This window comes from Chlamydomonas reinhardtii, chromosome 3 (genome assembly GCF_000002595.2).
Source record: "Chlamydomonas reinhardtii strain CC-503 cw92 mt+ chromosome 3, whole genome shotgun sequence".
NCBI classification, from domain to species: Eukaryota; Viridiplantae; Chlorophyta; class Chlorophyceae; order Chlamydomonadales; family Chlamydomonadaceae; genus Chlamydomonas; species Chlamydomonas reinhardtii.
Window position 1 is genome coordinate 9,046,731 of NC_057006.1, and position 16,567 is coordinate 9,063,297.

A 16,567-nucleotide genomic window follows, 5' to 3' on the forward strand; every position below is an offset into this window, starting at 1 on the left:
TCATGTGTGTAAGGCAGTGAGGGAACACCCATCTTGCGGTCCAGGCGGGTCCAGGCGGGTCCAGGCGGGCGCAGGCGGGCGCAGGCGGGTCCCGACTTGGTCCTGAGTTCGGGGCCCGTCGGAGATAAAGATGAGAGGATAGCAGCATTAATGCCCCTCCGTAAGCAGCTCCAGCAAATCTTCTTGTTGGGGCCAAGCAGGGGCGACCGGCACCTACAAGCACAGAGACGTGCGGGCACGCCATGCGCAGCACGAGAGCCAAGGTCTAAACAGATCGTAAAGCAGAGCCCGCGAACATATTTTGTATACTATCAAACGCTCGCTCACTACAGATAGCCTGGCAACGCGTAACGTGGCGCTGAAAATCACTAGTTTGAAGAGTCGCACAAGAGCTGAAGCAGGCATTGGCGCCCGTTTCCCGCTGCTCGTCGTCGAGAGTTCATAAAGTGTTTCAATTCTACAGATGCCGGCCTGAGTTCAGCGTTTCGCGCCGCGAGTGAGGCGAAAGCGAGCCGAGACCGCAGCAATGCCCGAGCCTGTGGTGGACCTGACTCTCAGCGATTCAGATGATGAATCAAGGCGGGCTCCCAAGCGCAGGCGCACGGCGCAGACGAATTTACCAAGTCGGGTTCGGCGCAACGCACCAGCGGCTCGCAGCATTGATGATGAAGTACTGATTGTGGACGATGAAAATGATGTTGTCGAGGTCGTGGAACCAGCCAACAGGCCTCAAGCTGGCCCTGGTAATGGCGCCGAGGAGTTGGGTGACGACGAAGATATAGTGATTACAGGGCTAACGGGACAGGTGAGAAAGAGGCTTTACGTGTCTCGTGTACCTTGAGCGCTATTTGTCTGGCCGGACTCGCTGCCACCCACGGACGTGCGTTCACGCAGGTGGCGACGCGGGACCTGCCCCACCCGCGCCCGCACTGTGCGGAGCACGCCTTCACGCTGGGCGTATCCACGTCGAACGCCCAGCGCTGCAACCAGGTGAGACCAGCGCCAGGAAGGCAGCAGCAGCCGGGTGTGCGCGGGTCTGTGACGTGTATGGCCCTGGCATTTACACCTGTGCCATCGTCGTGCCCCGCAGTGCTACTGCTTTGTGTGCGACGTGAAGGCGTCCGAGTGCACGTTCTGGGGGACAGGTGGGTCGGCCGTCGGGTGGTGTCCGGGCCTTGAAGGGCCTGGGGAAAACAGGCTAAGCCCCGGCTAGGGAACAACTGTTATCGGGGGTTCCTATTGGTGATAGGGCCGTTCCCACCATGGGTGCCATCGACACCGCAGCTGCGTGCACTTTACCGCTCCCGCGCCTTTCTCGGCCTCCGACCCACATCGCTGGCATCCCGCAGGCGCGCGCGAGCGTGACCACTCGAACGCGCGACCGCTGGGCTACTGGCGCCGGCTGCGGCAGGCAGCACGCGGTGGGTAGGGTGTGGGGCATTGGCGGGTGGGGGCGTGGGCGGGTGCGGGCGTGGAGGCTTATGCCCCCCGGACGCACGGTGAGGGTCCACCGTGATCTGATTGGGCCGTGCAACACTACTGGCCCGTGTACGGTGTGCATCGGAAAACATCGAAAGTGTGTGTGTGTGTGTGTGTGTGTGTGTGTGTGTTGTGTGTCACATGGTTTGTGCACAGGTGGTGACCGCGGCTTCATAGACCGCGAGTACCGGGCCAGTGGGCCGCTGGGCTCAGGCATCCCGCCGGACCGCGGGCCGCAGCAGTCGCGGCTGCCGTTCCCTCGCATGGGCGCTGGCGCGGCCGGCACGGCGGCGGGCACAGCGGCGGCAGGGGCGGCGGGCGGGGCCGCTGCGCGACCCGGGGCGGCGGGTGCTGAGGCTGCAGGCCCCAGCAACACGGCAGCGGTGGTGGAGGGTAAGCTACATGGGCTGCGTGAGCTGCCTTCCGGGTTGACATGATGGCGGCACTACCGTATGGTCTGCCTCCAGTGCCGGCTGGCTCAGCACATCCGTTTACTGAACGGCCTACGGCCAGCACCCCGAAAACGCACGTGGTGTCCCTCAACAAATCCTTGCTCTGCTTGACCGCTTCGCAGCCCAAGCCCGACGCCAAGGGCGCTTGCAGGCGGCAGCAGCGCTGGACAACGCATTTAACCAGCTCGCCAACACGCTGAACGGCCGCCGGCCCGATGCCGCCGCCGCACCAGCAGCAGCAGCAGCAGCAGCAGCAGCAGCAGCAGCTGCTGGGGCGGCGGCGGCGGCGGCCCCACCAGCAGCACCGGGCGCAGGTACCGGGCCCAGCACGGCGGCGGCGGGCGCCGCCGGAGCGGCGGGTGGCAGCGTGGTGGTGGTGAAGACGCAGCCGGGCACGGAGCTGCTGCAGCAGCCGGCGGTGTGCACGCTGACGCCTATGCCCAACCCCGCCTACGACCGGGACGCCATGGAGCTGGGCACACTGCACTTCCCCGTCAAGGTGTGGAGGGGTACTCGGGGAAAGGGGTTTCGGGGAAGGGGTACTCGGCGAAAGGGGCTTCGGGGAAAGGGGGAAGGGAAAGGGGGAAGGGGGAAGGGGGAAGGGGCTCGGGCTTCTGCCGGCAAGCCCCGACCGACTGTGCTCATGTGCGTTTTGTATGTATGGGTGCACCATATCGCCTTGAAACTCACCTCTTCCTCCTGCTCATCCTCCGCTTCCCCCTCTGCCGCATCCCGGCCACCACCCTCCAGGCGGCCAGCGACACCACCATTGCTGCGCTGGCCCCGCGGCTGGCCCGCTACGGCTTTTACTCGGAGCGGCTCATGAGCGGCCCCGCCTCCGGCGACCGGCTGCACTTGGATAACCTGTTTGAGACCCAAGGCCACATGCTCAACGGTGAGCTGGGGCCTGGATTTGGGCTCGGATCCGGATCTGGATTTTGGTCTAGGTTTGGATTTGGTTACGGCCCGGATGGCGGACGAGGAATGAGCGGATGGCGCTGCCGCCACTGCTCACCGACTCGGTGTGGTTGTCTTGCTGCAGGCCGCTACAAGAACAAGCCCACGTACCTCAAGCTGCTGCCGCTGCCGCAGCTGCCCTCCGGCGCGCCGCCGGTGTCGCCGGAGCGCGTGCGCAAGGTGCGGCGGGCGTTGCACCAGTTGCTTCAGCGGCAGCTGCGAACTGGGTTGCGAATGGCAGCTTCCGTGCACCCATGAACGGAATATCGCCAGGACCATCTGCCGCGTACATCGTAACAGCACACGCACGATGCGTCACGTGTGTGTGCCTGTGTGCCTGTGTGTGCCTGTGTGCCTGTGTGTGTATGTGGCTGTGTGTGCGCGCAGGTGCTGGTGGTGGACTGCCTGGGTCGCGCCCGCGCCACCTGGATGGGCGTGCGACTGCCCGACACCGCCCGCCGCGGCCAGCTGCTGGCGGCGCTGGCGCCGGCGCTGCGGCCCGCCTACTCGGCGGCGGCCGAGCAGCTGCACCTGCTGCTGTCCAGCACCACGGACGGCTCCGCCGCCGTGACGCTGGTGACGCCCGAGGTGAGGCGCGACTGCGCGCCTGGGCAGCCGGGGCCGGGGCTAGTTGTTGGTCTTCCTCTTAGGGTGCCGCGTAACCGGTGGAGGCCCGGTTTGTGGGGATTGTACTTGTTGTGTGAGTTCCCAACGTGCCGACCGACCAGAACACTGCGCACCTTGTTGCACGCGACGCAGACGAACCTGGACGACAGCTACTTCAGCGGCGGCGTCCGCAAGCTCATGGTGTTCCGCACCGCGCCCCACCCCAGGTGAGGCGCCGGATTAGGTCTGATCTCCGTACTCGGTGGACTTCACGATGCGAAGGACCGCGGACAGGCATGGCAACGGGTGTGTTGGGGTTAGGCGGGGGCATCTTGCCACAGTGGCGCTTCTGCTGATGCCTTTGACTGCTGCCCTCATGGCTGTGGCCTGCGCAGCCCCACCTGGCAGTCGTCAACCGAGACAGAGGCTGCCGCCAACAAGGGTAGCGCCGGCACCGGCGGCAGCACTCCCGGCGGCGCCGCAGGCGCCAGCACCAGCGGCAGCCCAGGTGCCGGCAGCGCGCGCGGCAGCCGCAGCAAGTCGGCGGCTGCCGCGGCCGCGGTGGCCAGTGGCACCTGGACGCACATGCCCGTGTACACGCACTACAGCGGCACCATCACGCCGCGGTCAGCGCAACTGCCGGCGTGGGCCGTGGTGCAGGTGGGCGGGCGTGTCACGGCTTCTCTGCAAGTCGACTTGAGCAACAGCAACGCATGGATGCAGCCGCATGAGCGTGCTAATTAATGATGTGTTGCTGCTACCTGGCATTTGCCAGGGTCGTGTTTTCTTAGAACTGGCTGTTCGCTGGCCTGCCTTGCTATAACCGCGTGTCGTGCTGACCCTTGACCTAAACCCCTTGACACACGCACACACAGCTGCGGCACTTTAAGGCGCCATCGGACGTCGAGGGCGGCGCCGCCGGCGGCGACAGCCCCTCGTCCTCCTACTACTCCACGCAGCCCCTGAGCGTGCCGTTGCTGGTGCCGGTGCGAGAGGAGCATGCCCGCGGCGGCGCGGCGGCGGACCGCGAGCTGCGCCGGCAGATAGCGACAGCGCTGGAGGTGCGGCTGAGGCCGGGGGGGGGGATGCGACGGGGTCATAGGGGTCGTGAGATGGGCAAGTGGGTGCTTTACTGCCGGTGGGCGAGGGAGCGGAGTCCAGTCGGAGGGAGGCACGTAGGCAAAACCCGGCACACGCCAATGTAATAACCGCACCCGTGTCCGGTCATCTCATGTCCTTCACTGTATAGCTGTATAACTGGTAAAGAGAAGCCCCCTGTAACTGCCCCTCCCGCACCGCACGCCGCGCAGCCCTACCGCACCCCCGCGCCGCCCGGGCCCGGCCCCTCGCTGCTGCTGCGCGGCAACCGCGCGCACCTGAGCGAGCGCTCCGCCGCCGCCGTGGGGCTGCACAGCAGCAGCCGCTGGTCGCACCCGGGCGAGGCGCTGGAGGCCAGCAGCAGCTGGTCGGGCAGCCTGCAGGTGGCGCACCTCACAGCCGTGTGGGCGCACCAGGTGGGGGGGGGGTGGGGCTCAGGGTGGAGAGGGGGTGGGCGGGCAGCCAGCCAGCCACCCACGAAAGACGGCGTGAATGTGCTGCAGTTTGGAGTGCGCTGCGTGACTTGGGGGTGGGGTGGGGGTGGGGCGGCCGTGCTCAATTTGTGGAGATTAGGCTGCTGGGGGGCGTAGGGCTGAGTGGTCAGGTTGCCTGGCCGTGTACGCACTGTACTGGCTCGTCCATTCGTCCTTTTCCGCACATTGCACACACGCTTCTATTCATCGGGAACAGCTCTCGCAAACACACACACTCACTTAAGCGCGACGCACGCATGCACACACAGGACGTGAACGAGGTGGTATACAAGCTGCCGGAGATGTGCTCGCCCGCCGTGGACCCCAGTGCCTCGCCCGAGGCCCTACGAGGTGGGTGTGGGGTGTGGGGTGTGCGACCCACAAGGGGCCGGAAAAGGGGCGGCCCTGTATGTATGTGCGCGCATCCGTGTGTGTGTATGTGTGTGTGTATCCACGCCTGTGCCTCCATTTGGTGGTAAGGTATGCCCCGCCCCGCCCCACCACTGCCCCGCCCCACCACCGCCCCACAGACTCCCACCAGCGCATGGAGGAGGCCAAGCACCGCGCAGCTCGGCTGCAGCGACTCAAGGTGCGGCGCCAGCGCATTGCCAGCGCTTAAAACGCTCACAAGGGCCAGGGCCTGACCTTATTCCAGTTTCGCACGCGCCGCCATCAGTAGCTTCACCGTCGCGAACATCCTTACCTCCACCCCAGCACCATGATCAGTTCCACACACACGTGCACTGTCACGCGCACGCATCCGGCCCGCAGGAGCAGACGGAGCTGTGCATGGACGAGCTGCGGCGCGGCAGCCGCCGCACCGCCGCCGACTCGGTGGCGCGCATGGCCGGCGACGTCAAGGCGGCGTGTGTGGCGCTGGACGTGCGGCTGCAGCCGCTGGGCGCCGGCGGCAGCGGCTCGGCCCAGTGGCTGCAGAGCGGCGGCAAGAAGTCGAGGAGTGGCAGCGACCCGCGGTTGGGCGAGCTGGTGGTCAAGGTGGGTGGCGTGTGGGCTGTGTGTGGGCCGCGTGTGGCTTGTGGACAGGGGATAGGGGGAAGTGGGCAGCGCGTGGGCTGTTGGCAGCGCTGGGTCCGGCTGCGTGGTCAGCTGGTCAATGTCAGTGGCGGCAGGTCGACGGCGCTGCTGTGTGCTGACCATTGCGCCGTCCGGACACGCCTTCCCGACACGCCCCGCCCCGCCGAACCGCCCCGCAGGTGTTCGTGTATACGCGTCAGGCGCCCGGCAAGGAGCCCATCTTCAAGCCCTGGGTGAGGACCGGAGCGCCCCCGCGGCACCGCGCGCATTCAGCGGGGCCCCAAATGTCCTTGTGGTCTTCCAAACAGGGTTGTGATGTGTATGCCGGGCCACCATTGGCCCACCGCTGACTGGGCCGCCCCCAACCCCCATCGCGCCCGTGGCGCCGTGCCTCCCAATTTCCCCTCAAACGAACCCGACAAGAAACACGTTTGCTGCCGGTGCTGCCGCGCTACTCCACCTGCGCAGGACGACTGGCCCGCCGCCGGCGCCCGGGAGAGCATCGCGGCCTTCCGCCTGCCCGCGACCCTTGAGCTCCTCGCCACCGGCGCCGCAGACCCCCAGGAACACGCCTGGCTGGCAGCGCAGCTGCCGCCCGCCGCCGCCGGTGCTGCTGGCGCCGCAGGTGGCTCGGCAGCGGCAAGGCCAGGCGCTGCTGCGGCGTCGTCGGGGGCGGCGGCAACGCCGCTGGCGCGGCGGCTGCGGGCGGAGCGGGAGCGCGCTCGTGCGCTGTGGGACCGCGTGGCACGGCTGGGGCAGTGCGGGCGCAGCATCAACGCGCTGTTGGAGTACATGGTGTCGCGTGAGTGCGGGGGCAGTGGAGGGGGGTAATGTGCCCGGGCCCAACGAGATAGTCTGGGGAGGACTGGGCGTAGCGGCGGCGGCTGCTTGCAGCAACGCTGCGTTTGGGTTTGTTGCCAAGCTCCCAAACGACGCAGGCCGTCGGGGAGCAATTGCCATGGGTCACTCCTCCGTGTCGTCCTCAACATATAGCTGCCTCCTGCACTTATTCCGTCTCGCCTGTACAGCGGAGCGGCCGCCGGCGCCGCAGCCCGACGGCCTGACGGTCACTATGCGGCCGTACCAGCTGCAGTCGCTGGCCTTCATGTTGGAGATGGAGGCGCTGGTGGAGCCGCCGAGATCCGGATCCGGAACTGTAACTGGATCGGATGCAGGCGGCGGCGCCGCTGCCGGCACCGGCCCAGGCCCGTCCACCTCCAACACGGCAGGTGCTGGCGGTTCGGCGCCGGAGCTGGACGCCGCCGCTGACCCCGACCGCGGCGATCCGGGCGGCTACCGGCGGCTGTTCTGGGTGCCCATCACCGCCGCCAGCGGACATCGCTTCTGTGGGTTGCTGCGGGGTTAGGCGTGAGCGTTGATGGATGTTATTGTTGGAGGTGGGGGCTGTTTGTGGTGTATTCCGTAGTACAACGCGGAGCGGCGTGGGCCGGAGGCGGAGGTGGATCTGCTGCCTCGCCCTGGCCTTGGCCCGCCCTGGCCCTGTCTCCCCCTTACCGGCGCTCGTGCTGATGGGTGACGTGTGTTGATTACAACCCTCTTCACCACCATGCCTCACGCGACGACACAGGGTACTCGCCTGTGTTTGAGCGCGCCGCAAAGGACGTGCCACCGCAGCCCACAGGCGGCTTCCTGGGTAGGTGGGGGTGGGGAGCGTACGAGAAGCAAATCAAATGTGCGCTGGGAAGGTGGGGGCGCACGTGGTGCCGCATGGCCGCGCGGCACGACGGTTGCCTTGCCCGTTTATCCCTTGCCGCACCGGTCCTGGTCGCTTGCATGCGCGCTATGCCGGCGCGGAGCGGGGCGCAACGTGCCTTCACCGCCCGCGATGCCTGTGTGCCCCTTGTGTGCCCTTCGTATGCCCCTCCGCTCCCCTCCCGTGCTGACGTGTGCATTCGCACTTCCGTATCGCAGCCGAGGAGATGGGGCTGGGCAAGACGGTGGAGGTGATGGCGCTGACTCTGGCCAACCCGCCGCCGCCGACCGTGGTGGCGGGCGCCATGGCGCCGTGCGGCCGCATCGTCAGCCGCGGCACGCTGGTGGTGTGCGCGGTGTCGCTGGTGGGGCAGTGGCAGGCGGAGGCGGCCAGCAAGACCGCCGGCAGCTGCCGGATCCACCCCTACCACGGGTGCGCGCGCAGGGGCGGGCGGGCGGGCACAGGTCTTGGCGGGGAAGGGGGTCGGCGGGGTTCGGGGATTGTTGGCTTTGCGCAAGCCTGCGTCCGTGCATAAGCGAGCCGTGGCGGGTTCCCAGGTGCACAGGGCTTTTTGTCCCGGCATGCACATGTCATCACCCGTTGGGTAATCGGTCCCGAACTCTTGCTAACTCCTGTATACATGCCGTTCTGTTTGTCGTGTTGCGTTGTCTGTGGCTGTGTTCGTGTAGGCAAAGCCGCATCCGCGATGCACGCCGCTTGGCCACGGTGAGTCCAGGCAATGCACATGCAGCCTACGGCTAGGGGCTAGAACACTTTGAGCGGATGTTGGGAACAGCTGTCGAGATCTTGGACGGGGCTGAAGCCTCGTCAAATACTCGTGTGCTCCGCAGGATTTTGACGTCGTGGTGACCACGTATCAGACCCTGCAGGTGAGTGTAATGTAAGAAAGCACGAGTATCGCGGGGCCAGGGCTGAGGGCGGGCCTCCATGACTGCCTTCGTGCCGCAGCCCGTTTGCAGTTAGGCCTCCCAAAAAGATGGACACTCCGCGTTTCTAGCTGATCTGAAAACTCCACACGTCAATTGCACAAGGGAAAGGGCAGTTTCGATCAGCAAGTCACACCGTTACACTGAGCCGCTCCCGCACGCGCACTCGTTAAGAATCTCGCGTAAACAACTCAATCGAAACCGCCATGCAAATACGGGCACGTTCTCTAGGGTGATCAATGCCGTTGACGCGGCCGACGTTTGCCTACGAAGAAGAAACGCCAGCTGTGGCCCGGTTTCCGGCGCGTAACGCGACAGGGCGAAGAATTCGTCCATTAAACTTGTCAGGTCCTGCGGCCCCTGTGGAAGCGCGCTTTTTTTAGTCCTGCACCTCCCCCGCCTCGGCTAGCCCCACGCGCACGCCCAGAGATTCGCGCTTCCAGCAGGCAAACGATTAGCTCGTTACAGAACAGCAGCTTGCGTCGAAGTTTGCCTAACTGTGCCTAAGGCCGTAGCCACTACAATCCCTTGCTAACTGCGGACCGGCCCTGCTACCCGTGATGTAATAGAGCCCTCCCAAGCCCTGCAACGAAACGCCTGACCCACAGACAAGGCACATCTCAGCCAATCGCCGCCGCCGTTTGTGACACCTGCCCCCGCCCCCGCGCCTACACATCCCCGGGCGCACGCCGGGGATGTGCCCGTGTCCTCTCCGGAACCCACACCCAGCCCCTGCGCGTGCCACGTCCGACACACATGTATACAAACCGCGTTCAACGCCTCCCTCCCTTCCTCCACTCCCTCCCTGCTCTCCTGTCCCCTTCTCCCCACCATCACTCAGAGCGACCAGGCGGGGCGGGGCGGCGCCGGCGGCACCAACCCCTGCCAGGCCATCCTGTGGCACCGCATCGTGTTCGACGAGGGCCACACGCTGCGCAACGCCGGAGCCAAGCTGGCCAAGACCGCAAACGAGCTGGCGGCGCAGCGTGAGTGGCGTGCGTGAGGCCGGGCCGCTCGCTGCCGCAAAAAACTATGTCTTTTGTAACAACATCCTGTGTGTTTCTGACCGCCGACTGATCTCCTTGTTCACGATAAGCACGCACGCTTTGGGAGCGCGAGGCGCAAACTTCTTCCCCTCACGGACGCACCTGTGCACACACGCACACACGCACACCCTCTTACACACAACTGCACACACGCACACCCTCTTACACACAACTGCACATAACCACACACACACACACACACACACACATCCCCGCGCAGGCCGCTGGCTGTGCACCGGCACGCCCATCAACAACGCGGTGGAGGACCTGCTGGGGCAGCTGGCCGCGCTGCAGATGGCGCCGCTGAGCAACAAGACCTTTTTCGACGGACACATCAAGGTGTGTGCGTGCGTGCGTATGTGTGTGTGTGCGGGGGGGGGTGAGCGCACGTGTGCGTGGGCGCGCCGTGTGTGCATGTTGGGGCTGTCCTCACACCCACCACCACGCCGAGGTGCTGCGGCCTCTGAGCGTGGGTCGGCTGGGTGGTCGTGGTCATGTTCGTACCCGAAACGGAGAGGGGGACAGTGCCGGGCATCCCGGGGGAGGAGTGCACACACAAGTGCCACGCCCAGGCCTCACCGGCCTGGATGACTCCACTGCTTCTCAAACCCTCGCCTTACCTCCCTCCCTCCCTCCGCCGCCCACGCAGCTTCCGTTCCTGGGCAGCCACCGGCACCTGCACCTGTCGCTGCGGCCGCTGCTGTTCGCGGCCCGCTACGCGCTGGTGCGGCACACCAAGGCGCAGAGCCTGGGCGGCGAGGGCGTGCTGCAGCTGCCCCACAAGACCGAGGCCGAGGTGCCGGGTGCGTGTGATGGCGCGCGTGTGTGACGTTGTGGCTGCGCGCGTGTTTGACATTGTGGCTGCGCGCGCGGGTGAATTTGTAGCTGCGGATGCACAGGCGTGCGTGCCTGTTTTCTGAGAGAACAGACGGGAAAGGACGGTGCATGTGCGTGCGCTCGGCGGGAATGATATGCGGGCGGCAGACCGGACATGACCGGACATGATGACAGCAGCTCCGTGCATGTTGTGAGGTGCCCTTGCTGCAGTTGTCCCGCTGTTGCTGCTGCTGTTGCCTGGTGCCGGCGGTGTTGCCTGCCCTACTGCTCTTACCTGCTGTTGTTTGGCACTTGATGTGTTACCTGGCTGCAGTGTATCTGACGGCGGCGGAGCAGGAGCTGTACAAGCGGCTGCAGCAGCAGGCGGCGGAGGGCTGGCGCAAGCTCAAGGTGCGGGGCGCGAGTCATCCTGCCTGCCTGCCTGCCTGCCTACCTGCCTGCGTGCGTGCGTGCGTGCGTGCCTGCCTTAGGCTGTGGGCCTTGCAAGTTACCCATCCCGCCAAGGACTACCGCCGCCCTCCGTGGCCACCCATCGCGCTTAATGATTATGCCCGGAACCCCTACACACACATCCCACATCGTCCCACACACAGGCTGTGGGCACCGCCTACGTCAACAGCCACCTGTTCACCGCCACCTCCATGCTCATGCCGCTGCGCCGCATCTGCAGCGGCGGCAGGCTGGGCACCAAGGACCTGGCCGTGCCCGACCCACAGAACCTTGCGGCGGTGGCGGGCGCGGCGGCGGCGGCGGCGGCCGAGGCGGCAGGTAGGCAGCCTGGTTTGGGCAGACGGGTTCCGTGGGTGCCGTGACTGGATGAAGGTCGTGGGGGCCGGCACCGTGTCGGCGAAAGGGCCGGTGGTGAATGCAGTGCATGTGCGTGCGCACAACGCTGCCTGTGTTGGTCGCAGTGACGAGCGGTGGCGCGGGTGGCAGCGGCTGTGGCGGCGCGCCTGCTGGCGGCGAGGTGCCGGTGCCGGACGACCTGCCGGAGTGCCCCATCTGTGTGGACGCCATGGACGGCCCCGTGGTCACACCCTGCAGCCACTGGTTCTGCCGCGAGGTGGGGCTGTGTGCATGTGTGCAGGGTTTGCGGAGTGTATGACACACCTAAGCCGAGATTCAGAACCTGGAATGAGGGGAGGGGGTTTGATGCTTGGTATCAACCGAAGGGGGAAGGAGGGATGGGCCAGCTCGGGCGTTGCGGATCAGGGCGGACGGGGTTAAGTGTGATTAGCATCGGCAGGAGCTGCATGCCCGCCCTGCCCCACCTGCTCACTGCGCTGCTGTGCCGCCTCGCCTTGGCGCCGTCCCCCGCAGTGCATCACGGGCTGGCTCAACCAGTCGCCGCACCACAGCTGCCCCTCGTGCCGCCAGGTGCGCACCAGTACCGCAGGTGTTCATGGTTGGGGGCAGGCGGCAATGTTGCGACACCGCGCTGCTGAAGGCTCGCACCGTCGGGTTGCTGGCCGCTCAAGCAGTGACTCGCTGCACCCGCTTTCCGCTACAACGCCACAACGCCGCCGCCCCACCGGGACTGACAGGTCATCTCCGTAGCCAGCCTGCGGCGCGGTGTGCTGGCGCCGCCCAAGCCGCCCGCTGGGGCGGAGGCGGGCAAAGCCAAAGCCGCTGGCGGCGGCGGCACCAGTGACGAGGAAGACGCGGAGGAGGGCGAGGGGGGACCAGACGACGGCGCCGTGCCGTGCGAGAGCAAGCTGCGCGCGCTGATGGCCGAGCTCCGCGCGATGCGCGAGGCAGACCCAACCGCCAAGGCCCTCGTGTTCACGCAGTGAGCCATTCGGGGGTTTCTGGAAACCTGCCTTGTCGCACCCGCATAACCGCTTGCTGCATGGCATTGACCCAGCAGCTGCTTCCATGATAGTTTTGCCACTGCGCGCCTGCGGGGAAGAGTTAATGCACCTGGCAACGCCGCTGGCTGCCCGACTGACGTCCACGTCCACGGCCTTGACCAACCGCCCGCCGCAGGTTCAGTCAGGCTCTGGAGTGGCTCAGGTCGCGGCTTCAGGCCGAGGGCTTCGGCCACCGCACCATCACAGGTGAGCAGCAGCTGCTAGCTATAGCTATATTGTCGTCGCTGATCACGCGCACTGCCCAAACCGGGTACTGTTCGTTTCGTCTCTGCAGTACTAAGTTTACGTTGTACTGTAGTACGTTGCATGTGTTTGCCGTTTCCGCAACCAAGTTCAGCCAAATTGGATGGCCATATCACTTAGGACGGTCCTGCATACCGGTACGATGGTGTTCCCGTTCCTGGCTTCCAAGCTGGCAATCCATGTTGCCTCGGTGGCTTGTGGAAGCATCAGCATGAGCAGCAACAGCTGCACCACACGCAGGCAAATGCAATGCGTCTGAGATGACTGGGAGGTTGCACCAGCAGCGCATCCCCTCTTATATGCCTACCGCCTGCACCCCGCCACCTCCACCACAACCAATCCACCTCGCTCCAACCCACTACCCAACCCAACCCGCCAGCGCGCACGCAGCGCTGAGGTACTGTAGTCTCCGCATCCAGTTGCCACAATCACGCCCCCTTGACCTGCAGGGGCTTAGCCCTTCATCGTTCTGCAACAAAATGGACACCCCTTATCACACTTCCGTGGCCGTCTGTCGGGTTTGGGTTCAAGTTTTGATGTGGTGACAAGCCGCTCCACACAATCCCTAGCAAATCACATTCGCCGACGGCGACAAGCCGCATGCTTGTTGAAGGGCAACTAGTACGCTGTGGCCACCGAGGCCAGCTTCAGGCGGGCGGGCAGGAAGGACGGGTTTGGATTCGCGGGTGCGGGTTGTGATCTCTGGCGGTCCAAGGCGGCCGCTGAGCCATGAGCCCCTACCAACTCTAGGTGCCCGCAGCCGCCTCGGCAAGGCGCAAAGAGGCGGGGAAGCCCAGGCGGGGGCGAGGTCCGCTAGTCATTCCTGTGCTAGTTCCTGCGGTGGCAAATCAGTTTTACAGCGTAGTGGCAGTAAAGTATTATAGGCAGTAAGGTCATACAAGTGACCGGCCCTCGTCGGTTCCGTGTGCGCTGCGGCAGGAATGAGGCTCGCTCATCCGAACCCCGATGATGGCACTGGGCGACGGCCGCGCATGCATGCACGGCACGTGAAACTGATGGGTGTGCCGCAAACTCTAGCAGGCAAACAAACTTCCCTGACACGCCCGTGCCTCCCTAACCCCCCTCCGCACCGCACGCCCCCACCCCAACCCGCGTCCCCCCACCGCAGGCGACATGCCGCCCAAGCGCCGCACCGAGGCCATCACCAGCTTCCAGAACGACCCCAACACCTGCGTTTTCCTTCTGTCGGTGCGTGTGCGTGTGTGTGTGTGTGCATGTTTGTGTGTGTGTGGCGGCCTGCAGCATGTGCACATACACGTACATGCACCTAAAGTAGTCGCAGCGCGCTTCGCATATGGCACCTGCAATCGCCTCATGCTTGCCGCGTTGCTTGTTCCTCCTGTCGAGTGCCTGCGTACGTCCTCCTCGGCCGGTTGCACCTCCTGCCCGCTCCTCCTCGGCCCTGTGTCCTCAGTCGCCCTGGCCCCGTGAAAACACGCCCCAACCCCACCCCCATTCCAACATCGCCGTGTCTTAACGCCTCTGCCCTCTAGCCTGAAACGCCCACTCCCACCCCTGCCCCCATGCCCCGCCTCCTGCCCTGCCACCAGGTGCGCGCGGGCGCGGTGGGCATCAACCTGACCGCCGCCAACCACGTGTTCCTGCTGGAGCCCTGCATGAACCCGGCCACTGAGCACCAGGCCATCGGCCGGGCCTGGCGCATGGGGCAGAGCCGGCCCGTCACCGTGAAGCGCCTGTTTGTCAAGGTGTGTGCGTCGGCGTGTGTATTTGTGTGTGCGTTGAGGGGAATAAAAAGCGAAACGCGTGCGCGCCATGTGTGTGCGTGTGTGTGTGTGTGTGTGTGTGTGTGTGTGTGTGAATGTGCGGGTGTGTGTGTGCGTTTGTGTGTGTGTGTGTTTGTACTGCGTGCGTGCGTGTGTTGCGCGCATGTGCGCGGTTGCGTTGCGTGCTGTCGCCGGGGAATGGAATGGCCTAGGCATCCGGTGGGGCCCCGGGAGGTCCGGGGGTGCAGTGTGCGGCACCACTTCGCATGCGCGTGGGCGTTGTGTTGTTGCTGGACCATTACCGATTGTGTGGACGCCGGGTTGCGTAGCTCATGACGCCGTTTGCTCTGGCACACGTGCAGGGCTCCGTGGAGGAGGTCATCATGAAGGTGGTGACGGCGCGGCGGGCGGCCAGCGGCGGTGCGGCCGGCGGCAGCGGCGGCGCCGCCGGGGCCTCAGGGTCTGCCGCCGGCTCCGCTGCCGGCCGGCAGCAGGAGCGGATAGACCTCCGCATCAGCGAGCTTGATCAGATGTTTGCGGCGCCGTCGTTCCCGCCGCCTGACGTCGAGTAGTGTGCTGGCCCGAGGTTGGTAAGGCAGCAGCAGCGGCAGCTGAGGCAGCAGCGGCAGCAGCGACAGGGCGCGTGTTGTTTTTGGCCCCGTTGCACGACGCGGGCTGGGGTGGCGAATTCCTCCCTTCCCTCCACTTCCGCCTCGTCGCTTGCAGGATGACGAGCTGAACCGCGTGGTGGTCCAGCCGCACATGTGCCCCACGGGCAGGTCAGCTGACCAGTGCGCGGCGTTACCGTGTGTGTGGCATGATGTGGCATACGGTATTTAGGCAGGTGCGGTGCAGCGCGAAGTCCCCAGAAAGATGAGTCTCGGTATATTTAACGGCCATCTCAACGCCCTGCATGGTGGAGAGCAGAGGCAGGTCTTGCTTGAGACGTGCGTGCCGCTGGCGACGGCTGCGTTCAGTCAATAGCTCGAACGCGCAACTTGTGTACGGTAGTGCTGTAGTGCCAACAACTCTTCCCACCCGAGTGTGTGTTCCCACTAATTTATTGTAGTGGTACGGCTTGCCACGAGATGGGAGCGCCGATGGCCGGTCCGTGTGTGCAGGCCCCTGGTAGGGTTACACATACATATATGCCCACTGTATGTTACTAATGCGACTGCAGCAGCAGTGGTGCCGCGTGTACTTTGCACGTGCGGCGTGCGGCGCGGCAATCCTCGCAACTACCAACACATTAACTGACACATGGGGATCACAAACGGGCTTTCGCGCAACTGCCAACGAACAGGAAGGGGCGGCGCGTGGCGTGGTGGTTGGCGCGCGGCGCGAGTGGGAGCTGACAGTTGCATGCGCGGGGGCGCGTGTGGAAAGCTGCTGTGAAGTGCGGCGGAGCTCTGCGGGGGTGGCGCCGTGGCGGTTGGCGCGCAGCGCGAGTGGGTACTTGGTACGCTCCGTTTGCCACCAGCGCTCGTATCTTACGAAGGCAGGGGCGGCGTCAGTGGCCGAATTCCTTAAAATGGCTTCGTTTAGTTGACGAAACAGGCTGCCGCCGCTTCGTTCACCCCCAAAATTTTTCCGGGGGCTCCGCCCCCGACCCGCACGAATGCACGATGTCGACACCGACACGACACGCCCACTCCTCCCCTGCTTCCCGCCGACCCAACCTCACTCTCCCGCCAGGGGAACCCTTGTCTCCCGCCGTCAACACCCAGAGGTACAGCCCTTTGAGCCTTCTTACCATATGCCACGCAGGTTTCGGCCGTGGAGTAGCCGCTGGAACCCCCTACTGTCCTTGGCCAAAAGTGGCCGAAATCCCAAAAATGTCTTCGTCTGTTTGCCGAAAGACCCCCCAAGATCCCGTGCGTTTTGGCCGAAATTTCAAGTTAACATCACAAAAGTTTCGTCCGCCAGAGGCCTTTTTGGGCAAATTTCGTTCCGAACGAAGGAAGATACGAGCGCTGTTTGCCACCAGCATTCCGCAGCAGCTCTGGATAATGGTAACTAGGGGAGGTAACCCTTCCCTGGTGGTAACGCGGTACTGGGAAGGGG

At 65.1% G+C, this 16,567-nt stretch overlaps 1 protein-coding gene across 1 annotated transcript; it reads left to right on the plus strand.

Moving 5' to 3' along the window:
- Nucleotides 1–310: 310 nt before the first annotated feature.
- On the plus strand, nt 311–16,097 carry CHLRE_03g210625v5 (uncharacterized protein). Its single transcript, XM_043061574.1, has 36 exons — nt 311–805; nt 895–990; nt 1,091–1,145; nt 1,350–1,421; nt 1,636–1,872; nt 2,054–2,430; nt 2,682–2,826; nt 2,974–3,068; nt 3,276–3,476; nt 3,648–3,721; nt 3,890–4,154; nt 4,370–4,555; nt 4,805–5,008; nt 5,335–5,416; nt 5,596–5,654; nt 5,837–6,061; nt 6,280–6,333; nt 6,569–6,902; nt 7,129–7,446; nt 7,689–7,754; nt 8,033–8,246; nt 8,504–8,540; nt 8,666–8,704; nt 9,603–9,747; nt 10,028–10,146; nt 10,457–10,610; nt 10,958–11,034; nt 11,238–11,412; nt 11,556–11,707; nt 11,965–12,021; nt 12,189–12,433; nt 12,631–12,701; nt 13,888–13,967; nt 14,330–14,485; nt 14,866–15,089; nt 15,230–16,097. Exons 1-35 carry the CDS (start codon nt 527–529, stop codon nt 15,073–15,075), a joined length of 5,355 nt encoding a protein of 1,784 aa, XP_042926703.1. The 5' UTR covers nt 311–526; the 3' UTR covers nt 15,076–15,089; nt 15,230–16,097.
- The last annotated feature ends 470 nt before the right edge of the window (nt 16,098–16,567 follow it).

Coding starts and splice junctions, on each gene's coding strand:
- CHLRE_03g210625v5 (XM_043061574.1), top strand. CDS start 527: ATGCCCGAGCCTGTGGTGGACCTGACTCTCAGCGATTCAGATGATGAA. Junction 8,541..8,665: donor ATGCACGCCGCTTGGCCACG/GTGAGTCCAGGC, acceptor TGTGCTCCGCAG/GATTTTGACGTCGTGGTGAC. Junction 10,611..10,957: donor GACCGAGGCCGAGGTGCCGG/GTGCGTGTGATG, acceptor ACCTGGCTGCAG/TGTATCTGACGGCGGCGGAG.